Source organism: Ochotona princeps, chromosome 22, assembly GCF_030435755.1.
Source record: "Ochotona princeps isolate mOchPri1 chromosome 22, mOchPri1.hap1, whole genome shotgun sequence".
NCBI classification, from domain to species: Eukaryota; Metazoa; Chordata; class Mammalia; order Lagomorpha; family Ochotonidae; genus Ochotona; species Ochotona princeps.
The window spans coordinates 7,106,135-7,132,046 of record NC_080853.1 but is presented as its reverse complement, the minus strand read 5'-3'; the positions used below and the strand labels follow the sequence as shown (position 1 = coordinate 7,132,046).

Sequence of the window (25,912 nt, the reverse complement as noted above, 5' to 3'; positions counted from 1 at the left end):
GATGGCCCAAACCCTTGGGACCCTGCACCTGTGTGGCAGACCCGGATGAGACTACTGTCTCCTGGCTTTGAATCTGCTCAGCTCTAGCTATTGTAGCCGCTTGGGGAGCGCACCAGTGGATGGAAGATCTTTCTCTCTGTCTCTCTGTAAATCTGACTTTGCAATAAAAAAATCTTAAAAGATATATATAAAGTAAAGAAATAAGGAAATGCTCTCCAGGGTGGGGGTTGGAGCCTGGGAGTGACCAGTGGGGCAGGCCTGTTGGGAAATCACTCCAGTGGCTGCTGGACAGGTGGGAGTGGTACAGGCCGGTGGAGCTGGACCTCTAGGCACTTCCAGCAAGTGTGCTGGCCAGTCTGTGTGAGGTCACATACCTACTCTGCCTGGACCTAGCTGGGGTCCCAGGTGTGGATCAGAAGATGTGGAACCTGTCCGAGGGACTGTCTGGGAACGCCCCACTTCCAGCCACAGAAGGTTGGGACCCAGCCCGTCCTACTGCCGCTGCGCCATCTGTTCATGGTGCCTCAGCTGAGGAAGCCCCTGGACAGGTGCAGGAAGCCTGAGGCTCTGCCTGGCCCTGCACTCCTGGGAGGTGGGCCTGAGAGGGGACCCTGACCTGTGTGTGGTGCCTCTTCCCGGGCCGGGTCTGTGCACTTCACTGGGGTTCAGGGGCTGGGTGTGATGGTCCCCAGGGAACGCTTGGTGAAGGGACAGGCCTTGGTGAACAGTGGGAGCACTGGATTTGAGCATTCACTTATTTGTCACCCAGATGTGCCCTGAGCAAGTGCTGGGTTGCAGGGGCCACACCCGGCACTGGACATGAGCGGCAGCCCTGTCCTTAGAGTCACGCCCTGGGCCTAGTTGGGGCTGGAAGTCAGGAATAGTCACTCACCAGGGCCATCTCGTGTGGCCTGGCGTCCACTCTCCACATGCTAGGCCAATCTTGGACTTCAGTTTCTGGTTTGCCGAGCTCAGTCGCTGAACCCAAGGCCCGAGTGAGCCCCGGTTCTTCCTGATTTATGCCTGGATTTGGATGCATTCCTCCACAGCAGCTGGAAGGGGAGTTTGACTTGCTTTCGAAATCAGTTGAAATTGGCTTCATTTTCAACCAATTTTGGTTTAAAATTTTTTTTATATGTAAGGTTGCTTTATTAATTTACAAGGCAGAGTTACAGAGAGACAGTGAGCGAGACCTTCCATCTCTTGGTTCACTCCTCAAATGACTGCAGTGGCCAAGGCCAGGCTAGGTCAAAGTCAGGAACTTCATCCAGGTCTTCCTCACGGGTGGTACAGGCCCAAGCACTTGGGTCATCCGCTGCTGCTGCTTTCCAAGGACATTATCAGGGAGCTGGAGAGGAACTAGAGCAGCCAGAACTTGAACCACCGTCCAAGTAGAATATCGGCATTACAGGTGGTGGTTTTACCCACTATGCCACAACACCAGCCCCTAAAAGTATGTGCCTGCGACAAATGCCTGTGGCTTTCCCCCATCCTCACACTTGTTCCTCTCTGCCAGGCTGCCACGCTTTGTTGCTTGTGCCACTTCCAGGACCAGACAGTTCTTTCCACACCCGTGCCCGCATCATGCACCTTTATATGGTGCTATGTGCATTGCCCATGTCTTTGTGGGGGTGGGCAGGGAGCTGCCTGAATATGTTTAACAGCCAGACAGCTTCATTGTCTGAACTGTAGCTGAACTCAGTTTCTCTGGATGTTTGGGCGGTGCAGCGTCTCCTGCATTCACAGGTGTACGGAAATCCACACCTCTGGATACCTCTTCCTGTGCTGACGGTGGCACATAGGATTGCTGCCAAGGTGGGACCATCAGAGTTGCTAAGGGCACACCTAGTTTCAATTTCTCTAAAAAAATATTCATTTTTATTTATTTGAGAGTAGAGGGAGAGAGAAATATCTTCATCCCCAAATGGCTGGAACGGCTAGGGCTGGCCAAGTGAAAACCAGGAACCAAAAGCTTCATCCAAGTCTCCCATGTGGGTGCAGAGGCCCAAGGCTTTTGGCCATCCTCCACTGTTTTCCCAGGAGTATCGGCAAAGAGCTGGATCAGAAGTGGAGCAGCCGGGACTTGAAACAGTGTCCATATTGGGATGCCAGCATTACAGGCATTGCGCCACTATGTACACACACCACTGTGCTGGTCTCACCCGTCTTCAGTGTCAGTTCTGTTGCCAAACTCTTGTGGAACTCAGGGTTAGGGTGAATATAGAAGAGAGCCATCAGCCCTTTCCAGGACACACTTCAAGGTCAAGGGTCTGTGTGGGACTGGGACAGGAATTCTGTTCTGCTTTGGGAGCCTGGAAGGGAAGTGTCCCGCACTTCATTCCTGGGACATGGTTGTTACTGATCCCGCATGTGTGACCAAGCTCTTAGCAGTCCCTCACCGTTGTTCCCTGGCTATGCCCCCCGCCAGCCAGCGCTGCTGGCAGCGCTGCTTCCTGCGTCCAGAGGAGGGGCTGCTTTTCCTGCCTCAGGTGGAGCAGGCCTGCTGCTCCTGAGCAGGACCCCTGCAGGTGCATGTGTGTATCTGTGCCTGTCCGCCTGGAGTCCCTGGCCATGAGAGGAGATAGAGGTCATGCATGTTGGCGAGATGCCTGCTCCCGCTGTTGTCTGCTCCCCGAGTATGGCTCCCGGCTGGGCCCCATCCCATCCCAGGAGCCAGCGGAAGGCGTTGTGCCCGTGGCCGCTGCCTTGGGGGACCAGCTGGGGAGCTGACTCTTGTGGGTTGGGAGTCTCTGGGGCTTGAACTCCAGAAGGCGAACTCTGCTCCTTCCTGCATTTAGACACCACTGCCTGAGGCAGTGTGCAGCTGGAGTCGGGGAGACCGCAGCTGAGAACAGCCAGGAAGGGGCACCTTTCTCTTCCCTCGCTCCCGAGTCAAGCAGGGTCCAGTTCTGGCTTCTGCATGTCAGCTGTGTGACCCCCAGCAGGTGACTCATCCTCTCTGACCCTCTCCTGTCCGGGGAGGGGTGGATAGCACCTTTCCTGGAGGGTTCTTGCTGGGAACCAGGTGAGCTCCTTTGTGGTCAGCACACTCACACTCCTCCTCTTGTGACACGGGTGCCTGGAGCAGCCCTTTGAGGACTGGCCTGTCGTGTGCCCACCCTCGGTCATGCTGACCATGCCACATTGACTTTTTTTGCAGCCCTGCCAGGTGGTGTGGTAAGCCCCATCACAAGGGCCACCCATAATGCCCAAATCCACACACTGGGCTCAGGTGTCACGGCTGGCAGAGGGGACCCCAAGGTGGCTGTCAATGGGCTGCAACCATTGACAGGCAGTATATGTAGGTAGACGCACTTCCTGGGGCTGGGCTAGCCTGGCTCTTACAAGGGTCCTGCCTTCCCTAGCATGGTGGAGGAACTCCACACTGGAGCTTCCACCTGCCAGTCTCACCCCTTCTACCCATCTCAGCTTCCCCTCTCTTCCCATTCCCTCCTTATCTCCTGGTGTGCTAATGACCTTCATTTGACCAGTCGACTTTCTGGAGGGTGGGGGAGGGTCTCCTCACTTCCCCTTCTTAGGGAGGTTCCCGTGAAGGCCCAGAATAGCCTGGCCAGCTGTGAGTGGCAGGCCAGGGAGCTGAGTGTTGCCTCTTGCCCCTCAAGCTATTTTTATTCACACCGCAGAGCTGGGGTTTGGTGCAGTGGTTGGTTTTCTTGTGGGGACATGTGGGTGGTGGCGGGACCCGCAGGTGCACAGTGTAAGGTGGAGCCAGGCACTCCTATTCTGGGTGACTTTCCCTGCTTCAAACCACCGCCACCATCTTTCACACGTCATGAGAGTAGCATACGCTGCAGGCGAAGAGAAGTTCAAACTGATTTTTGCATAAAGGAACAAAGTAGGGTGGAGTACGCCGGCCTGCCCTCCGCACGTTCGTGTTTGGCTTGGCCCAGGCAGCATTCAAGGTGCTTTTTTCTTGAATGTATGCCAATATTTGAAAGTTGGAGCATTTTCCATAAAATGAGAATTCCTAGCTTTTGAACAAGTGGGAAGATCTGGCCAGTCCCAGGCTGTGTGGGGACTGGCCAAGGCACGAAAGATATTGGATGCTCGGCTCATATAAGGCTTGGGCTCCTCAGGAGCGCCCACTCCCCAGTGCCTGCTGGCCTCTGCATGACTGGGGTTGGGGGGCAATTCAAGTTAACACAAGCAGTGACTGCATGTACGTCCTGACTGTGTGGCCCCTGCCCATGGTGGGCCTCTACACTGCCTGCAGCTGCTAGCTCTTCTGTGTGGGGGCTGAGCAGGGACTGTGAGCTCCCATTTCTTGGCTACCTCTTCTCGCTGTGTGACCAGTTCTGGCCCCCCTGAACTTATGACCTGCCGTCCAGGAGGCTGAGCGTCCCCATGTAACTGCTGTTTGTGTTCACTGCTCCCATCTTTCTGAAGAGTGACAGGGCTGCTGTTCCGTGAGGCCTCGGAGGTTTGGGAAAGAGGGAGGCTGGAACAGAACTAGGCATGAGCCTGTGACTTAGTTTGCTTAAGTCAAAGAAGGGACTTTGTCGCCCTGGAAACCGCCTGCTAATCTCCAGGCTTCTGGCTCTTTTTCAGGCGAAGGAGGTTGAGGAGACCATCGAGGGGATGCTGCTGGGGCTGGAGGAGTTCTGCAGCCTGGCCGACATGGTGAGGTTCCCCCACCCCCACCCCCCAGCCAGACTTCAGCCCTGAGCTGGGCTTTCCTGGGGAAGCCATTTTGGTGGTGATGTAGCAACCAGAAGGAATGGGGCAGCGGCCAGCGGCAGGAGGCCAGCCACACGCTCAGACCCTCCCTCTCCCTCCACCCCAAGGCTTCCTGGGGCGGCCATCTTGGCTCCGTCCTTCCCGAGAGGAGCCGGGAGCCGGACACAAGGTGGCGCCCTCGGGCCCGCCGCGGGAGCCGGCCGTGGGGAGACTATATTTAACTTCGCTCTACGCTGCCAGCGCCCTGGCAACATGGAGCCGGTCAGGAAGTGGCTTTAGGCCTGTGCGGCCTAGGAGAGCCTGGGGCCTGGGCCTTGCTGTGGGCATCGGTTCTCCTTCTGGGTCCCTCTGCTTTCTCCGTATTTCCTCCTGCCCTGCTGCGATGGGTCAGGCTTCCTAGGCTTGGAGAGGAGGTGGGTGGAGTACACCTTCTCTTCTACACAGCTCAAGCTAGATCCCGTATCCCCAGGGTTCTCACCAACTCCACGTGGAACTTTGTAGAAGTGCCCAAGCTTCCCAAAGGCTTAACAACAACGCGACTGTGGAGGTCCAAGGGGTGGAACACTGGGTCCTGACCAGGCTCTGCCTCTCCCCATAGTGGATGCCTCTGGCCAGCTGGGTCCCCCACCCCAGCCCAGGTGTAGATTTGGGACTCAAAAACCCGCACCAGAGTCTGAGTGGAGTTGGCAAGCACCTTGGGGAGCAACAGGAACATCAGCCTCATATCTCGAGCACCATGGGGTCCCCACAAGACTGGTGGGTCTTGGAGACCTCTGGAGCATGGCAGTGGACAAGACGGGGATGTCCCCAAGGGGCCATGTGTGCCATTCCCTTTGGGGAGCTGGTGCTGAAGGCCACAGGCAGGCCTGTCTGACCCAACCTTGGTCACCACACGCAGGCACCTTCTCACAACATGAGGACACAAGGTGCAGGGGTGATGGGTTTGGGGAGTAGGGGCTGTGTGCTGTTAGGCCCGGGGTTGTTTAGCAGAGGTGTTCAGCCCTGCCTGGGTGGCTGGGCGCACCTGCAGAGGAGTAGAGGCTGACCTAGACCTGTTAGTAGGCAGCTCAGTGGGAAATGGAGCAGCCGGAATAGGAATCGGTGCCCCTAGGGGGGGGCTGGCATTCCTGGCGATGGCTTCACCTGCTTCACCATAACACTAATCCCTCTGTAGAGAGTCTAAGCTAGGGTCACCAGCAGGTGGCCCAGGCCCACGTGTAGACTTGGTACTTCTGGGGAAAAAAATAGTTTAAATTCCATGCAAAAAAAATATGGATTTCTGAATTCTCTTGGAAAAGTAAAAAATCTGGCTCCCCTTGAGCCAGATTCGTGCCCATTTCCTCTGGCAAGCCCTCTCCCTCGACCCCAGCCCTGGGACCCTGGAATGCCTGCAAATGAGCTCCCCATCATGGCCCCCTGCTCCAGGCCACTGTGAACTTGTGTATTTTCTCAGCAAGGATGTTTCCGTGCTCTTGACCTCTCTAACAGTGGGGCAAATAAAGGCACAGTGAGGGGCTCAAGGAGCTCTGTGCTGCAGTAGGTGGAGTGCAGCGTTTCTAGGTCAGACTTACACGGGCTCCTCTCCCAGGCCCAGAGCATGTGCCTTGGCCCCCAGAGGTGTAGAGGACGCAGTCCCTGTGCCTGTACTCCGAGCCAGCGCCCTCTGTGGCGTGTGTGTGAGTGTGTGTGTGTCTTCGTCTGAGCTGCTGCTGGGGAGACTTGGCTTGCTTGGTATGTCTGTGCCCGGCCACCTGGGGTGCTGTGGCTGCAGGATACTGCCTGCTTACCATCCCCAGCGTGCCACCTGCTTCTGGCTTTTATTTAAGCTTTGTTTCCTTCCCTTTTTTTTTTTTTTTTGAGAGAGGCAGGGAGTGCCTATCTTCTGGTTCATTCCCCAAATGCCTCCAGTGGCTTGGGGCTGAAGCCAGGATCCTGGAACTCGATGTAGGCCTCTGGTCATTGCCGAATCTAGGGGTCTGCTGGGGAAGCTGGGGCTGGCAGGTGGAGCACGCATGGAGACCAGGCACTCCTGCATAGGACACCTGGGTCTTCATTGCTATGACTGAAGCCCACCCCTCCCTTCCTCTTTAAACCTGTTTAAAATGCAAGAGGTTCCTTTGTGCCTCTGTGGTGCATTAGCGTTGTCCTTCAGGCCACTGTTGCTGGGTCCCAGACCCACCTGCAGAAGCATTTAGGCCCCAGGGAAGCCAACTCTGGGCTACCTCCCTGCTGTTAACCCCCAGCCCAGTGCACCATGCCTCATGCCGTGTCTCCCTCTGCCTGTCCTTCCCACCGTGGGGCCCTGGGTACACAGCAGCACCTCTCGGAGCCTTTGTTGTTGCCTCTGTAGCGAGGAGACGGTGGCCCTGGTCATTCTTTGCTGTACCAGATTCCCCTCTGACTTAGAGGTGTGAAAGCGTGGCTGACTTTGTGGCATAGAGCCAGGCACAAGGGGACAGCCCTGGGTGACTCATGAGCCATCTCCCTGGGTGGGGATGTGCAGATTTGGGCTCCTGCACTCTCCTGTCCAGTACCTGGGCTCGTTAGCATAACTGGCACATAGACTGTCCATATGATTGGTTTGAGGTCAGGCTGTGGCTGTGGGAAATCACAGTGTCACCTCTGACATACAGATCAAAGCAATCACAGGGTCCACCCAGAATTGGTGAAGAGAGGGGTAAGTATTGTGACCTGCTAAGTCATAGCTTGAGCTGCCTCATCCCCCACTCAGGGTGCCTGTGTTGGAACCCAAGCTTGGTGCCTGCTTAGTGCATGCTGTAGGAAGCAGGAGATCATGTGGCCCAAGTACTGGGGTCCCTGCTTACAGCATGGGAGATTTGAATTGAGTTGCAGGCTCCTGGCTTCAGCCTGGCACAGTCTTTGATGTTGCCACCATGTAGGGAGTAAACCAGCAGGTGGAAGATTCCTCTCTGTGTTTCAAACAAGCATGCTAATTAACAACAATTTAAAAGATGGTGTTAATTGATGGCAGTGCACATGAGACGGTAGTTAGCTCTGGGAGGGTGGCCATGTGCTGGGACGGGGCCGTTAACATGGATAGAAACATACACGCCTTCTTCATCAGGTCGCTGTCCACCGAAAGACCTGGGAATGTTACCACGTGTTGTTTACGCTCTGCTGAAAATACATGCCGAGCATGGCTGCCTGCTGTCTGTGATGGCCAATACATGGCCACTCCGATAGCATCGGTCCTGCAATACCTGGCGTGCTGTCCACACCACCAGCTTGGCAAGGCTCAGGGCCCCACTGGCATCTGGGCACCTCCTCTGGTGCCTCAGAAGTCGCAGTGGCCTCACCCACCTCCCAGTCAGCAGGGAGCAGACGCTCGCTTCGCTCACAAGCATAGACAAGATTTCCTGTTGGCCTGGGCCCAGCACTTGCATTTGGCATTGGCGCAGGTTATTGGGTCAAGTGCATTTGGCTCTCCTTCCTAGGGGCCTTGACTCATCATGGATGGCCGTCTGAGCTCTGTGATGACCTCATCACCGTGATGACTCCTGGGCTCCAAGAGCAGCCCTGGGGAGATGAGGGGAGAGGTGGGGAAGGGTCTGCAGGATCCCTAGTATCCCTAGGGAGGATTCCTCCTACTCACTGACATCTCCTTCCTCTTCTTGGGGTGTGACGTGGTCACATATGCCTCATCCCTTTACCTGAGAACCCTCTGTAAGGAGGAAGGTGCTCCGGGTGGCCATGGACTGCCTGTTGGGGAGACTCTAGGGCAAGGTGGGGGCTGTGGTTAACCAGAGGGGGGCAGCTGTCCCCAGCTGCAGCCGTTTGTCTCCTGACCATGGGCTCAGGGCACCAGGTCGTCTGAGTTCCCATCAGGAGCCAGAACTGTCGGCTGCAAAGGGAAATGCCCAGAACTGAGATTGCAGCCTCGTGCTTGCTTGTGTAACACTCACTGAACCCAGTAGAATGCATCTGTGGGCCTATGGCGCCGGGCCTGGGTGGCCTTATACCAGCCTGAGTTGGAATCCACCACCGCCTACTCTCCGGCTGTGATCCCAGCTCTGCTAAGCTGACCCCCATGGCAGGACACAAAGTCTGACCGATCCCTCTGTGACTGGGTCATCATTGAGCATAGTGTTTCCTGGGGTGGGGCCAAGGGAAAGGCCCAGGGGTCTCTCAGCCCCAGAGCCAGCTGCATACCACCCTGGAGAAACCACTGCTGAGGTGGGGCTTCTTGCCCTGCCCACAAATTCAGCTGGTTCTGATTCCTTCCGATGAGGGGAGAGGTCCCTGGACCTTGCCCTCCACCACTTTTCTTTTGCCCCTGGAGGTGACTGAGATCAGCCCCCAGTTCTCTCCGCCTTGTCCCGTTCTTAGGGAAGGATTTGCACCTGCCGTGCTGAGTTCAGAGCTGGCCACATGTTCGTTGTCTGCTCTCGGTGATGTTTTGCAGAAACCTTGCCAGGGGGAGTCTAGGGAGGAAAGGGAGGATGCTGAGGACTTGACCTGCTGCAGGCCTTGAATGCAGATGCTGCAGGAGCAAGCGGCAGGGTGAGACGCTAGGGAGTGGTGGGGATTGGGGAAGCTGGGGAACTCAGGGCCCAGCCATCAGGCCCCAGTGTTGCCAAAGTAGGTGCTCTAATTTTTCAAAAAGTTTGATTTTATTGGAAAGGCAGAATGAGGAGAAATGATAAAAAAGGTCTCCCATTTGCTGGTATATTCCCCAAATGGCTGCAGAGGCTGGAACTGGGTCAGGCCAGGAGTCTCCTCTGGGTTTCCCATGTGTATGCAGGGGCCCAAGGTCTTGGGCCATCTTCCATACTTTCCCAGGCCATAGATGGAAAGCTGGATTGAAAGTGGAGCTGCGGGCCCTGTGCAGTGGCTTAGCGGCTAAAGTCCTTGCCCTGAACCTGCTGGCACCAGCATCCCACATGAGCACACTGGGTTCAAGTTGCTGCTCCATTTGCAACTGAGCTGTCCTGTTAATATGCCTGAGGAGACAGTGAACCAATAAATGAATACAGCATGTTTTAGTAGGAGATTTAGTCTCACCATGTGGACCCAGCAATGTACATCTGTGGCTGTGTGCAGGGACAGTCTGACCCAGTCCTTGTTGGGCAATGGACTTGGAGCCAGGTGTCCCCGAGATGAAGGCAGAGCTGTGGCCAAAGGAGATGGGTAGGTATGAGGAAGGATATCAGGAGTAGGCGTTTACACACGCTGCTCATAAGGATGAGGGTTCTGAGACTTGGTAAGGGAGAGGGGGTGTGGCATGTATGTTTGTGTTGGGAGCAGAAAATGTTCTGTGTGGTTGTAGTGTCCTGTGTGGTTGTATATGTATGTTTGTATGTATGTGCTGGGGGTTGAGGGGCCCAGTGGGTGGGTTGGGGCTGTGGTCATCACTGGGCCTGGCTGGAGCAAGGTTCGCTTAGCAACATTATCTCCTCGGGGCAAATGGGTCGAGGGCCCCAGGCCCTCACTGGCTGTGGTCTGCTGGCTGCCTCAGTCCTTGCCCCAGCATGCCAGCTTGCCTTGTTAGAGCCTGCAGCCACGAGGGCATGAGAGCGAGAAAGAGGAGCAGGCAGGGAGGGCCAGCCCGAGATGGAGTGGCAGTCCCTGGAGGTAGCACCTGTCACTTGGGCCAACTCCTTGGTAGAAATGAGCTCCTAGGCTTGGCCACTATCTAGGTGGAAGGGAGACATCAGGGTGCGGGGCACAGGGGTGTCTCCGCCTTGCGCCATTATAGGGAAGGGGGCGCAGAGAGGTGTGGTGACTTGCTCAGAGTGCCCCAGCTCAGGATGAGTGGAGCTTGAGTCTCAAATCCCCTTGCTGGGTGCCCACTGGTGGCTCTCTAATTGTGGCTCCAAGGTCTCCCCACCCTGACGTTGCCTTGGAGCCTTGGCCAGCAGACTGGACCAGCATTTGCAGGTATCCCCCACGGTGTTTACAAACACAGGAATTAGGCCTGGTCCTTTGGCTTTGATGGACCCCAGGAGTCCTGATTTGGGTGACCCCAGTCTGATTCTGGCATTGAGGGGGCAGAACTGCTTTGTGGAATTCATGGTCGCTGTCAGGGGTCTTCTAAGCAGAGTCAGTTCAGGGAGACGGTACAGAGCTGTGCTTGGCACTGTGCCTGCATGTGGGAAGCACTTGACACATGGGAGCTGTGGTTTTCATTAACGTCGTTAATGAGCATTCAAGATAATTATCAACTTGTTAATATTCCAGTGCAGTAGAAAAGGGGCCTTAGCACTGCTTTGCTTCAAGGAAGTGGTTCTTGCCACCGTTCAGGGGTTTAGAAAAATGCTCTCAGGTTTAGGGTGTGTGCTGCTGTGTGTTTAGGGCCACAGTGATTTGTTATGGTGCACTGAGTGATATTTGGGTGCGTCTGGTCCTGAGACCCCTGCCTGGGACCCGGGTTGTCCCCTGACCAGTCCTTGACTGGGCTGCCGCATGATGTCTTGGCTGCCAGCAGGGCCTGGGGTCTGGAGGGGATGTGGGGATGCCGTGCAGAGCCTGACCAGCTGCTGTGTGCTCTGCAGATCAGGAATGACACGTCGCAGATCCTGGAGGAAAATATCCCGCTACTCAAGGCCAAAGTGACAGAACTGCGCGGCATCTATGCCAAGGTGGACCGGCTAGAGGTGCGCCCGGGGCTGGGCAGGGGCTGGTGGGGTCTTGATCTGAGTCTCACTCTTCTGCGTAGTATGCTGGTCTGGACTTCAGCATGGGGTGTTATGCCCAGGAGAGGGGCTGGTGAGGAAAAGCGGTCAGGATCAAGTTTGTTTTTCTTTAAGATGACCAATCAGAATTTGCTTTTGACAATTAGAAATCAGGCTACTTTACATAAAAATGCAAATTCAAAGCTTAAAAAAATTCAAAAAGCTTCTGGGGCTAGCATTGTGGGATAGCTTATAAAGCTGCCACCTGGGACACCTGCTTCCTATGTGGCCTCCAGTTCAAGTCCTGGCTGCTCCACTTCCCATCCAGCTTCCTGCTAGTGGTATGGAAAAAGTAGTGAGGGAGGGCTCAAATATGTGGGTTCCTGGCATCCATGTGTGAGACCTAGATGGAGCTCAGGCCCTCGTTTTGGCCTAGCCCAGCTCTGGCTATTGTGGCCATTTGGAAAGTGAACAGATAGAAGATTCTCTATCTCCTTGTCTTTCTTTCTCTGTTGATGATGTATCCCAACCTCCTCCTTACCTGCATGCTGGGATTAGGTATATAGCTGCTTTGCCTCATCCCTGCCTGTTCTTGCTACGTGGCCAGGCCAACCCCCTGGGGAGGAGCTCAAGGTCATCATGGTAGTGTTGTCAAGCCGGGCCCACAGGTCCGATCCTGGGCTCCTGACACCTTGCCCAGTGAGGGAATGGGGACTTCGTGGCTGCAGAGGAGTGGGGTGGCACCAAGTTGGCAGAGAATTAATGTTCTCGTCCTCAGAGAAAGGCAGGAATACAAGGCTTTGCTCTAGGATTAGCTAACTCATTTGCATGCTGCTGCGCACACTCGTGTGTTTGAGAGGGAGGAAGATGAAAGTTCAGCCACCGTGCTGCCTTGCTAGGCTGCCCCAGCCCCATTCCTAGCATGCTGCCCCCGACACTTGTGGGTGTGTGTGGAGCCCAAGGTCAGAGCTGAGACTGGAGCCTTGGCTATGTGCTGCAGTGCCAACTGGAGTGATGGAGCTGGCCCCCTGTTCCGAGAATACCGGAACCCATCCTGGGGTGGCAGGTATTGCTCCGCTGTCTCTTTGGTTACAGTGGCCCCTTGTCCATGGTGTCGCTTCAGGGACCTGCACTCAATCATGGTCCAAAAGTATGAAAACTGTAGACCTAAACAACCTGAGAGTATTGTCATGTTACTTGTATTTATTTGAGAGGCAGATGGAGATGCCCACACATGCCCACACAGCTCAGGCTGGGCTAGGTTGAAGCTGGTAGCCGAGACCTCAGACTGTGCCTCCCACATGGTAGCAGAGCGACCCTTTCTGCTCCCAGGGTGCACAGTAACAGGAGCCAAGATGCAAACCCCAGGCCCTGACGCAAGACACAGGTATTCCAAAGTGGCCTTGTACCTGCTGCACCATGTGCCCACTGTAAATTCTAAACTTCCTACCATCCTGAGTGTCATGGTGAAATCTACCCCACCTCCTGGTCCTGCATTGCCACTTACGCTTTTGGTGTGGCGGGAGAACACATAGGACACTCTGGGCTCAGTGCTGCAGTCTCAGGCTTCCATTGGTGGTCTTGGAATGTATTCCTCATGGTTCAGGGGGCATCCCGTTGTTTATTTCATTTTTAAAATATTTATTTTTAAAAAGATGTATTCATTTTTGTTGGAAAGGCAGATATACAGAGAGGAGAGACAGAGGAAGATTCACTCCCCAAATGACCAACCAAAATGGCCAGAGCTGTGCCAATCCAAAGCCTGGAGCCAGGAGCTTCTTCCAGGACTCCCACACGGGTACAGGGTCCAAGGCTTTGGGCCATCCTCCACTGCTTTTCCAGGCCACAGGAAGGAACTAGATGGGAAGTGGGGTTGCCGGGATTAGAACTGGCACCCATGTGGGATTCCGGCGTGTTCAAGGTGAGGATTTTAGCCACTAGGCCATTGTGCTGGGCCCAAATATTTATTTATATTTTATTGGAAAGGCAGATCTATAAAGAGAAGGAGAGACAAAGATCTTAAATCCACTGATTCATTCCCCAGGTGGCTGCAGCAGCCAGAGCTAAGCTGATCTGAACCCAGGAGCCAGGAGCTTCTTGCACATTTCCCACACATGACTGCAGAGTCCCAAGGCTTTGGGTCATCCTCCACTGCTTTCCCAGGCCATAAGCAGGGAGCTGGATGAGAAGTGGAGCAGTCGGGACACGAATTGGTGTCCGTATAGGATCCCAAGAGATGCAAGATGAGGATTTGGCTGTTGTGTCAGGCCCCACTTCCTTGTTTATAAAGTGTATCCTTTGGAGCAGCTGGAACCATGACTGTCCCTTTGTCAGCCATGAACCTCCAAGCTGCCATAGTCCTCAGTCTGTTCTAGACTCTTAGCAGCATGGAGATTGACACTTAACCTTTAAACATATATATATATATATATATATATATATATATATATATTTGGGGCTCAGCACAATAGTCTAGCAGCTAAAGTCCCTGCCTTGTATGTACCAGGATCCCATATGGCTGCCTGTTTGTGTCCCAGCGACCCCGCTTGCCATGCAGCTCCCTGCTTGTGGCCTGGGAAAGCAGTGGAGGATGGCCCAAAGCCTTGGAACCCTACACCCATGTGGGAGATCCGGAAGAAGCTCCTGGCTCCTGGGTTTCAGATCAGCTCAGCACCGGCCGTTGCAGGCTCACTTAGGGAGTGAATCAACAGATGGAAGATCTTTGTCTGTCCTCCTCTCTGTATATCTGCATTTCCAATACAAATAAAAAAATCTTTAAAAAAAATTTTAAGGTTTGTTTATTTAAAAGAATTGCAGGGTGAGGCGCGGAGAGATTGATCTTCCATCTGCTGGGTCACTTCTAGACCAGGCTGGAGCCAGCAGCCTGGAAAACCTCCTGGATCTCCCGTGTGGGTACAGGGGTTCATGCACTTGGCCATCTCCCACTGCTTTCCTAGGTGCATTAGCAGGGAGGTGGGCTTGAAGTGGAGCAGCTGGGACTCAAACCAGCACCCATTAAGGGTGCTGGCATTGTGGGCAGTTGCTTAACCTGCTGTACCACAGCACTGGTGCCTGATATTACCTTTCAGCCTCTGCAATTGCTTTCTCTAGAACAGGCAATTTACTTGGGTCTCCTTTTGAAAGGGGGAAGTGATATTAAATCAAAGAAGTCATGAGTTTGGAGTGGATGCTTATATAATTTGGACCTGCTATGGTCTGTGAACTCACTGAAACTTTGGAACCCAATGGGAATGTTGCATTGTACCTGATCAGGTGGATTTCAGAGCCAGGCAGCAGGGGCTTGGCACTGCCCCTTTGTGACCCACTTGCCCTGTGAGTCCAGGACAGTGACATTGTCTCTCGCAGAGCTGTGACAAGATTTCAGCAAGCCAGGGATTAGGCCAGCAGCTGGGTGTTGCAGGTGTACAGCAAGGCCACGCTGTGGTTACAGCTGTCATCGTGTGTGAGCGAGAGAGGCAGAAGCTCTCCAGAGGCATGGGCACAGGTCCACTTGCCAGCTGGGGCCCAGGGGACTGTATCCATGGCACACAGACAGATGGGGGATGGGAAACCACCAGTTTGCGTTCATACAATGAAATCTCTGAATTTGGGTGACTATCTAGAAAAGAGGCTTACTGAGCTCGCTGCCGAGTCCACAGGCCTGTGCCTGCTAGTGGCCTTCTGACTGGGGCAGTCCCAGGTCTGCACTGTATATCACGTGGCGATGTGAAGGAGGTGGAGAGAAAGATCTTGTGTTTGAAGGTTCACCCTCTAAATGCCCAAAGAGCTGGGGTGAAATCAGGAGCCAGGAACTCAGTCTGGGTCTCCAAGTGGAAGTTAGGGACCAAGTACTTGAGTCATCTCCTGCTACCTCCTAGGTGTGTCAGCAGGAAGATAGTGAGAAGCATGGGAGCAGGAAATCAAAGTAGGCACTTTGATGTGGGATATGAACCACTTAACCACTTTGCCAAACTCCACCCCTCCTTCTTCCTCTACAGCCCGTTAACCCTCCACCCCCGCATTTAGACTACTCATCAGCTCCCATGAGCCCCACCCCCAAGCCCCACCAGCAGAGCAGGTTTCCCTCCCTTGACCTCACAGCGAGGCAGTGGGGACGACACCACAGACAGGAAGGCTATCTGCCCTTCCAGACCCGAGCCAAGCTGGCCATCTGTTCTGCTAACACAGCCTACTGGGACTGAGTCTTCCCTGGGCTGGGCACTTGGCACTTCCTACCCAATCCCTCACTTCAGCCCCCCTCAAGGCAGGGCCTAAGGTTCAGAGAAGGCCAGTGAAGCAGAACTGAGAGGGAATTATACCCACAGTAACCAGGGGAGGAAGGGGAGATCTGGGGCAATGTCAGCCTCCCGTCTGGACAGTCCCTACTCAGCACCCCGGGGGCTTTGGGCAGAGGAGGGTCAAGTTCCCAGGACTTGCAGATGTGCCTCCAGACAGGAGGGTGGGGGATCCTCTGCTAGCTGATTGTGGATCGATGCATTCTCCCCACCTCTGGCCCAGCCTCAGGGTGACTAAGTTGAGCTGGCTGCCCTCTTGCTGCCTGGCCCAGTGTTGGGACTGTAGGTCTGGCTGGGTGTTGGCCGTTCCTGGCTGCAGCTTGGCGGGCTGCCAAGGCTGGCAGGTGTCGGGGGGCTGCCTCAGATGTGATGGTCATGTACCGCTTGTGGCCTGACACTCTCCACCATGTGGTTCTTCATGCAGCGGGTGTAAAATTGAAATTGGCTGGAGGAAGGGGAGTGTAGGCCTTCATTTCTTTCTCAACCAGATGTTCAGGCTAGGCTGGGCTGCTGTTCTTGGGAGCCTGAGGCCTGGTCTCAAGCAGTTTTCCAGGACATGTGTCCTGCCGCTGTCTCCAACACACATGCACATACATGCCTCCACTTCACGCACATGTCAGGTTAACAGCCCTTCCACTGCCAGCAAGCCCAGAGGAGCCACAGCACAGTACATCCCGCCATGTTAGGTCCAGTCCGTGTCTTTTTGCCAAAGATGCAATCACTCATTCCCTCATTGCCTCATTCACCTGTCCATCTGTGTGCTCATGCGTGCAGCCACCAGAGGGAATACTTCCACCTGGCGGGTTTGGCCTTGGCCTGTGAACCATGCTGGGTCTCGGATGCAGCAAGGCTGTGGAGATGAGGGAACTGGGGGTGCCACAGTTGTGTGCAGAGCAGCAAGCAGAGGAGGCATCTTAGGAGACAGTTGTCCCTAGGGTCTGAAAAACAAGCCTGGCCACCCCATTGAGAACCAACGAGGCTTCTGGAAGCTTCCAGAGAACGGACACAAAGGCTCTGTGTTGAGTGAGGTCGGGTGCTTTCCGGTGGCCGCAGGAGAGCACAGGAGGCAAAAGTCACGTGCAGGGCAGGCTAGCAGTAGACCTCGGGACCAGGACATGGGTGGGGTGGTTCCGTTGGAGGGAGGGCCTCCTCAGGAGTGGCAGTACCTGCTCTGCTCCTTCTGGTCTTTGCACAAGAAAGTGATCTGCTTGTATTGCTAGTGGGTTGGCTCCCCGAGTAGTACCCATCTGAGGTGGCACCACGTGGCCTCTGGCAGTGGCCTCAGCTGTGTTGTACAGAGCACAGAGTGTGGGGAGAGAAGGTACCCACCAGGGGCCGCCCGTGGCTTTGCAGCATTGCCCTGGGCTTGCATGGGGTTCTGTTGTGGTAATGTGGATTTATTGTGAACGCTGATTTTAACAAAAGAGCAGGAGGGATTTTTTTTTTGTTGTTTTCATAAAATTTGAGTGACTGATAATGGCCAGTCTAATGAGTTCCTGTTAAGTGCTAAACACTGCATTTGCTTAGCATGTTGGGCGCTGGCATCCCCATAGTACAGATTAAAAAAAAATAAGGCCTGTAGAAAGTGGCTTTCCAAAGACACACACTGGCATGTGGTAGGGCCTGGATTCTCAGCCAGACGTGCGGGCTCCGGTCTGGAGCCTGGGCAGCCCCCGGGGTCTGGAGCCAGCATTGCTGTCTGCCCGAGTGCTGGCTGAGCGGCCGTTTCCTGCCTGGCCCTCGGAGCTTTGAGTTCTGATAGTCAGCAAGTATGGAAAGTGAGCCTTTGGACAACTTTAAGTAATTTTTGTTTTGTTTTATTGGAAAGGCAAAGTTACAGAGAGAGAGCTCAAGAGAGAGCTCTTCTATCTGCTGGTTCACTGTCCAAATGGGCACAGCAGCCAGAGCTGGGCTGGTCTGAAGCTAGGGACCTAGAGCTTCTTCCAGTCTCCCAAGTGGGTGCAGGGGCCCAAGGACTTGGACTGTCTTGTGCTGCTTTCTGACATTCACTAGGATCAGAACTGGAGCAGTGGGGACTCAAACCAACACCCAATGGGATGCTGGCACCGCAGACAGAAGCTTAACTTACTTTGCTTACTTACTTAATTGCGGATCTGGCAATTTCTAAAAACTCTTGCTTTCAATAAGGAGAGCTTTGAATTGTAATGATGTGCCTGGAAGTCCCTTTCTGCCACTTCCTGGCTGTGTGGCCCTGGGCAAGTCACTCAGCCTGTCTGAGCTTTGATTGCCCTCTTCTGAAAGATGGTGGCTGCCTGTGGGGAAGTGGGAGGACACATGAGTGGGCGGGGGCGGGGAGAGGGGTGCTGCCAGGTCACCCCCGGGGGATGGAACCATTCCTATGAGGCTTCACTGGGCCTGGAGGAGCGCCTGCGGGGCAGGCTGTGGCCTGTGCTCCAGCCCTCGCAGCAGCCTCACGTCCTGTCTCTTGCAGGCCTTCGTCAAGATGGTGGGGCACCACGTGGCCTTCCTGGAAGCCCACGTGCTGCAGGCCGAGCGGGACCACGGGGCCTTCCCGCAAGCCCTGTGGAGGTGGCTGGGCACCACGGGGCTCCCCTCCTTCAGGAATGTGAGTAACCAGCACCTCCCTCAGCGGGGGCCTCTTCCTGGCTGTGCCCCAGAGCCCAGTCTGGGGAGCAGTGGGACTGAAGGGCAGGGCTGTGGTGTGTGTCTGCAGGGGGAGCTGTCTTCCTTGCTAGCCAGCAGGGGTGGCCAGATCACCTCCCCCACCTGTGCCTTGCTGCTCGCCCTGCGCCAACAGACTTGCCCCACACTTACTGAGCACCTACTGTTTTCCCAAGGACTATGGTCCCTCGGGGTTATCACAGTGAACACAGAAACAGCCTGCCACCTAACCAGTCCTTACACACCTCAGGACGATGGCCAGGGCCGTGGCCAAGTGCTTGATTATCCAATTCCAGATGTTGGTCGAAATGAGTCCCGGCTGTGAGCTGCACGGTGACTGGAATAGTGGCCTGTTTTAGATCCCTTGAAAGTGCTGGTACCTGCATTGAATGTTCACAGTAGTCTCCTGGGGTAGCCCCTTTTGTCATCACCCCCTTTTGCAGCAAGGAGCCTGAGGCCCAGGGGCATGAAAGGATTTGCTCTGGTTAGCAGCGCTGGCTGGGAGCCCTGGCCGGCCCTTGGCAGGAGCCTGGCCCGCCCCCAGCTCAGCCTCTGTGCCTGCGGTCTCTGCTGCCTGCTCTGCTTCCACAGCTCCCCGATGGAGTCCCTAGCGTTGCTGGCACCAGGTCAGGCAATGGTGCATGGGGCATCCTTGCTTTTCTTGGCAGTTGGTATAGTGGGGAGCAGTGTTAGTCCTGGGTGGAAAATGGGGTGTCAGGAGCCTAGGGAGTCCACTGAGTGACATGTTTTTTCCCTAAGACATGGGGTGCTCTGGATGCGGGTCCTGACCGCCTGGCTACCTTGTGGCTTACACCTCCTGCCTCCTTGGCTGCTCTCTGCCACTTGCCTCCAGGTGAGTGAGTGGCCTGAGGCCAGAGAGGACTAGGTGGTATGCGCTAGAGCCCAAATTAATGCCACATCCTATGAGAAGTTTTCTGGGATTTCCCCTCTCCTAGTTCACTCTTTCCACCTTCCTTTCTGTATTTAAATTAAAAAAAAAAAAGATATTTTTTTGAGAAGCACAGATAGACCAAGAGCTCTTACCTGCTTTTTCACTCCCCACATACATGCCCACGGTGCTAGGGTTGGGCCAGGCCAAAACCAGGAACTCAATCCAAGTCGCTCATGTGAGCGGCAGCGAGCCAGTTACTTGAGCCACAAGCTGTGTATGTGCCCCAGGTGTGCATGAGCAGGCAGCTGGGTTCTCTAAATTCAACAACCATGAAGCTGCTAGCCATTTCCTTCATTATCCCCTCACTGCTGGGTGGCTGGGAGCCTGGTCGCTGCTCTTTGATGGATCTTTTTTAAAAGATTTTATTATTATTATTGGAAAGCCAGATATACAGAGAGGAGGAGAGACAGTGAGGAAGATCTTCCATCCGATGTTTTTCACTCCCCAAGTGAGCCGCAACGGGCCGGTGCTGCGCCGATCCGATGCCGGGAACCAGGAACCTCTTCCGGGTCTCCCACGCGGGTGCAGTGTCCCAAAGGTTTGGGCCGTCCTCAACTGCTTTCCCAGGCCACAAGCAGGGAGCTGGACAGAAGGTGGAGCTGCCGGGATTAGAACCGGCGCCCATATGGGATCCCTGGGCTTTGAAGGCGAGGACTTTAGCCACTAGGCCACGCCGCCGGGCCCCTTTGATGGATTTTGAAGCCTGCCAGAGCGAGGAGGGGCAAAGGACCAGGGCCGCCCATGGCTACAGCAGGGGTCCTGATAGTGGGCATCTTTGGGTCTTGGGCCTTTGCCCTTCTGACCGTTTCCCTGAGCCGCAGCAGTCCCCATGAGGACATGGCTGCAGCCCAGGGCTTGGCGGGGGCTTGGGGGATTCCTTACCTGCCAATCAGACCTGTGCTGGGAGCCCTACCTGCAGGGTTCCTAACCTGGGTCCGCATGAATAGCTGTGGGATGCCACCCAGTTCAGGTCCTGGCAGGGACAGGCTGGCACCCGCAGCAGACACCGGACCACGTGGAGCCTCCGAGAGGCCCCCGGCCTGTCTACCTGTGCTGACTTGTTCCAGGAAGCACGTCCCGGCCCGTGTTGGTGACTCATTGTGCTACTCCGGCTGTTGATCTTGGCCCCAGGAGGGCCTGTTGGAGGTAGGGGTGGGGGGACAGGCGTGGGTGAGTGTGCACACATGCGTGTGTGGGCCAGCAGCTTCCTGGGCTACAGTAGTACTTGGTGTGAGCTGGAGGAGCCCTTCGGGAGTCATGATTGCCCCTGCTCTTCGGAGGTCCAGTGCAGGCACCTTGCCTTCCACCCCCGCCTGATTCTGATTCTTGTCCCTGTTTTACAGATAGGAAAACTAAGGCATGGGGGAGGGGAGGGTAGTGGGGCAGCGTGCCTGGTGGTGGTGGTGCTGGGATTGGAACCTGTGCTGCTGGGCCCAGGCTGGTGCTTGGCACCTGCTGTGCCACTGTGTGCCTGATGTGACCACGGTAGCTGCTATCTGTGAGCTGAATCCTCATGGGGGTGGTGGCTCTCCTCTCTCAGGGTGCCTCATGTCAGTCCTCCCAAGGATCCTTAGCTGCCATCAACCCCAGCAGCTGGGGTGTTAAGGCCAAAGCCACACCCAGCCCTGGTCCCGAGGCCTTCCCAGCACTTTGCCAGGAGCTTTAGTTTTTTTCCTGCTCTTTCCTCTGGGAACCCATCTTTCACTTGTGGAGGATGGTCAAGGCTTTCCCAACCCAGACAGCCTGGGCTTGAGTGTGCAGGCCCCAGAAATCCGTCAGAGGTCAGAGCTAGCTTTTAGAACCAGGGATGGGCTGGCCCTCGCTTAGTCCCTGGGAGGGTGTCACACCCCTCTCTGGGGTCTGTTCCTGTCATGTCCCCAGGACGATGCCCAGAGCCAGGAGCCATGGGAACCCCTCATCAGCTGGAGCAGGTCGTGGGGTGAAAGCAGGGAGAAATCCTTGCTTGATTGTTCTCGCCTTGGCTACCTCCTTACCTCTTGCCTCCTTGTCCTCATGGTGGCAAGCCTGGGCCGGGGTCTGCTCTTACCCACAGGCACTGGGCTGGGTGTGGACGGTGGCTGTGGCCTGGCTCCAGGGCTTCCCTGGGAGCAGTTGCCTGGGAAGTCTCGCACTGCCAAGGCCCCTTGCTCGAGGCTTGGCCCGTCTCCATGTGAAGCTGCCTGCCAGACCCCCTCAGCCAGCAGCCCACCTCATATTTCCACACAGAAACCCGTGTGGTTTCACATGCAAAGCCCGTGTTCTCGCTCATGCCGTGTCACAGAGGGCCCCCACTGGTTTCCATGTTGAGTCCTGTGGTCTCCCATGTTCCCACCAGAATTGCACCCTGCTTTCCTGGGAGCTCAGTCTTGCCATGGGTGCTTCTGAGCTGAGTGGCCTTGGCCTCAAGGAACTAACTGTTCACCTCGGTCAGGGGTGGGCACCATGACCATGAGGGGCTCTGTCAGGAGAAACTGGACTTAGGCAATGCTGCACAGGCCCGGCTGGCACTGAAGCTGTGGGAAGGCACTGGAAGCAGAGGGACGGGGTTAGCCCTGCGGTGGAGGCACCCGCCTTCCTTCATCCCAGACAGCTATGAAGGCGCAAGTAGCTGAGCTTCTGCCACCCACACAGGTGACCTTGGGTGGCACCCCAGGCTCCTGGCTTCAGCTTGGCCCAGTCCTGGCCGTTGAGGGCATTTGGAGAGTAAGCCAATTAGCAGCTTTGTCTGTCTCAGAAAGTAAAGCAAAATACTGAGAAATTGTGACTGGAGAGGAATTTGGGAAGTCTGAGAAGGCTCCAGGCATGGGATTTAAGGGTGCTGGATATGATGAGATCCGGGCGATCAGCCATGCTCCTGCTTAGTGGCCAGGATGGACTCATCCCTCAGGCCAGTGCTCAGCAGCTGGCATGGCAGGAGGCACAGAGCCAGCCCTGCCAACCTCCACTCCTCGAACCTTACAGCCTCCTGGGGCAGGCGCCAGTTTAGTCCCAATTTATAGGTGACGAAGGAGGCAGAGAGAGGTTAAATAACTTACCCAGGATCACACAAGTGGACAGGCAGATGCTTTTTTTTTTTTTTAAAGATTAATTTATTTTTATTGGAAAGGCAGATACACATAGAGGAGGAGGGACAGAGAGGAAGATCTTCCATCCGATGATTCACTCCCCAAGTGAGCGCAATGGCTGGTGCTGCGCCAATCTGAAGCCAGGAACCTGGAACCTCCTCCAGGTCTCCCACACAGGTGCAGGGTCCCAAGGTTTTGGGCCATCCTCAACTGCTTTCCCAGGCCACAAGCAGGGAGCTGGATGGGAAGTGGAGCTGCCGGGATTAGAACCAGCGCCCATATGGGATCCCGGCGTGTTCAGAGCGAGGAAGCCGCTAGGCAAGCTGCTGGGCCGGCAGATGCTTTCTTATCTCTGTCACTTGTCAGAGCTGTGGGGTCTGCCCTCAGGGAACCGTGGGGTCTGCCCTCAGGGAGCTGTGGGGCTTGCCTTTGGGGAGCTGTGAGGTCTGCCCTCTGGGAGCTGTGAGGTCTGCCCTTGGGGTCTGCCCCTGGGGAGGTTGGGTCTGGTAGGAGAATCTGCACAATAATCAAATTCTGAGAAAATCCAGCTGGGAGCTTATCTGTCCTTCCTTTCAAAGCCTTACCTCACAGGGTTTCAGGGCCCCTGTCCAACCACAGGAAAAAAAAGCCCAGGTGTGGGGTCCGGGCTCCTGGGCATGCTTAGGACACCCCAGAGACCCTGCCTGAGGGGGAGGTGCATCAGCCCGTTGCCTGCCCACATCTGGAGGCTGCTAGAAGTGAACCTGAGAGACAGGGCTAGAGTCATCAGCTTCTGGCCTTGGAAACCTATGAGAGGCCAAAGCAGGTGACCCCTTGGCCTGGCCAGTCATAGCAGGTGGCTGCCCGGAGTCTGACACTCTGGGCCGGCCTCCCCTTGGTGCACATGCCAGGAGGTGTGGAGCAGTCTCTAATTTGTTATAAGCCACTGTTTGTTTTTTTCAGCTGAGCCAAAACATCTTGTTCATGAGGTGTCATTTTGATTAATTTTTCCAAGGGAAAAGAATGTGGTGCTTTCCGGGGAAGGCTCTTTGGCTGGTGTGAGAACTGGCAGTGACCACAATGGGGAGGGTGCTGGCCTGGCCTGGCCTTAGGGCTGCCCAGTTCCCCCTGTAGGTCCCCACCCAAGCCAGTAAAGCCTAGCAGGGAAGCTGTGGTTGCTCAGACTTGGGAGTGGAGGGGCTGGCTTTAGAGGCCAGCAGGACAGGATTTAGAGAACACGCCAGCCTACAGATGACAAGGGGGAAGTCTGACAACAGTGGCTGTGAGACCCCAAGTGGTAGGGGCGGTGGCAATAGAGCCTGCTCCTCTCTGAGAGCTTGGGGGATTGTGTGACACTGTCCTTGCAGAGACATGACCACATGTGAGCAGTTTCCTGTGCTGGGCAGAGGGCAGCTTCTTGTAGTTCATCCAAACCTTCCTGATTTGCAGAGTGAGCACCTGGCTATGGGGAAGGCCTGAAGCACCTGCAGGTGGCACCCGGAGCTCTCCCCTGGTCTGGAATTTGGGGGCCAGAGAGAGACGGAGGGGCAGCTGCTCTCCTTGTGGTACCAGCCCCTGTGGGATCCCTGCAGCAACAGCAGCAGCAGCGCTATGGGTGGTTTTATTGAGCACCTACTGCACTTAGTTCCAGTTTCCTTACATCAACCCTGGGCAGTTCTCATTCTTCCAGCTGACAAAGGAGAGATTTGAGACTCGGGGTTGTTCACCTGCCTGGGGTCTGCTCTATGCCTGGGGGCCGTGCAATGCCCAGGGGGCTGCCCAGTGCCTGGGCTCCACTCCCTCTGGAGATGCTTGGGAGGGCTGAGGGCTCCCGCTAAGCCGGGCGAGGATGCACTGGTGCTTTTGAGACATTGCATCTGTGTTGAGCTTTTGAGGTTGAGAGGGGATGCAGAGCCTTTGCAGAGCAAGAAATTTAATGGAGGTGCTGTTTGAGGATCACTTGGAAGGACCTCAACTTATGGTTGTTGGAACATACCTGGTGACCTTGGCACATGTTGGCCCCCATGCCCAGAACCCCTTTTCTGCCCCATGTCCTGCAGAGGGCCAAATCTAGTACCACCTCTGGGAAGCTATGCAGGCTTTCCCCAGGCAGCAACAACCCTCTGGGCTCTCCACGTCCTGGTCCATCTCCTGGCTGGGATGTCATCTGAGCATCACCTGTCGTTTCCCTAGACTGTGAGTCTCTCAAGGGAAGGGACTGTGTCTCCCCTGTGACCCATGACCCAGTGGTAGCTGTCACCATGGTAATTGGGTGCCAGCAACCAGAGTGTCCCAGCTTTTCTAATGTGGCAGTGGAGAACACCTGGCCTAGTGTGGCCCAGCTGTGACCCGGGTGGGGGCTGTTTGTGTCCCCCACCTTATAGGTGAGGAGGTGGAGGCTCAGAGAATGTGACATTCCCTAAGCCAAGGGCTGGCCCCTTTCCTTCCAGAGCTTGCTTTTCTACATGTCCCAGGAGTTGAAACAACAGCATTCCTTGGAGGTTGAGCAGATGGCCCAGAGGGGCCTGACCTGGCACCTGGTCCCGTACCTCTGAGAGAGGTCGACTTTGTGCAGGTTTCCCCATGAAATCCACACCGAACTGAGCGGCTCACAGACCTCCCCTCATTTGGTTCCTGCCTGTTCCAGCACAGCACCTGCTTGCTGATGGAGGTGGGCAAAGGGGCTAGTTAGGGAGTGGGTCACAGAACAGGCAGGGCTTCTGTACTGGTTGCTGAGTAAGCAGACAGCAGCGCTGTCGCCAAGCACCACACCCTACCCAGCCTTGCCCTCCCTGTACCCCTGGCAGCTCAGGCAGGGCTGTGGCCAGGTGAAGTGGCTGGGTGGAACTGCAGAACCCTGGACATGAGATGGGCCAGTGAGCAGGATCTCTCCTAGGACAGGGCAGGGGTGAAGCTAGCTCACATCTTAGTAGCTTAGTACCTCTCCCTGGAATTGAGCAAGAACATGGGTAAAGCTCCTGTGTGCCCTCAGCGCTACACATGTGCATGACCTGTTGGTGATGCAACTGTCCACAGCCCCATCCTAGCCAGGTCATCACCCTTTGGCCACCCTGCACAGAGAAATTCTGATGTCATGATTGTACCCCCAAGCCAGTGAGCATAGACCAGATTCCTGTGGAGTGTGGGAGGGCTCCAGTGACCCATGGGCACCCTTACTGGGCACCATAGCATGTTTAGCTGGCTTCTGCTCATCCCTGGCTTCTGTTCATGCAAAGTATCCATTAATTGCCAAGTGCCCCTCAAGGCAGCCTGTGTTAGGAGCTGCTGACATGCACGGGTGGTGTTGGAGCTGATAAGCATGCCTTGTTTCCCATCTGTGTGGATAGTTTCCAGAAAAAACACATTGCAAAGTTGTGACAACCTAGGTGTGGAGCCCTCACAGTCCTCGGTCTTTACCTTGCAATGGGTCTCAATTTTCTCCTCTGTGAAATGGGTTTGCAGTTCTCTGACCCTAGGGGATTGAGCCAAGGATTGGCATGGGCATGGCTGCTACTTTTTGGTGACTCCTAAAGCAATTGTTTGCTGTGAACACTGTTCCAGATGCTGAGGCCCCAGACCGGAAGGAGTCTTTAGTCACAAGGTGTAGAGTTGAACTCTCTGCACCAGCGTCTGTACTTGTTTGCTCAG

General features: G+C 55.4%; 1 protein-coding gene across 2 annotated transcripts in view; it reads left to right on the top strand.

Annotated features, from left to right (window-relative positions):
- The window catches only part of BCAS4 (breast carcinoma amplified sequence 4), a 43,381-nt gene that overhangs the window by 6,167 nt on the left and 11,302 nt on the right, over positions 1-25,912 (top strand). The window contains exons 2-4 of one of the 2 annotated variants that reach the window (XM_004586091.3): positions 4,570-4,641; positions 11,211-11,312; positions 18,078-18,212. In XM_004586091.3, the coding sequence (XP_004586148.1) occupies positions 4,570-4,641; positions 11,211-11,312; positions 18,078-18,212 (309 nt within the window). The remainder of the gene's footprint in view (positions 1-4,569; positions 4,642-11,210; positions 11,313-18,077; positions 18,213-25,912) is intronic. The other variant, XM_058679666.1, reaches the window with a different exon arrangement.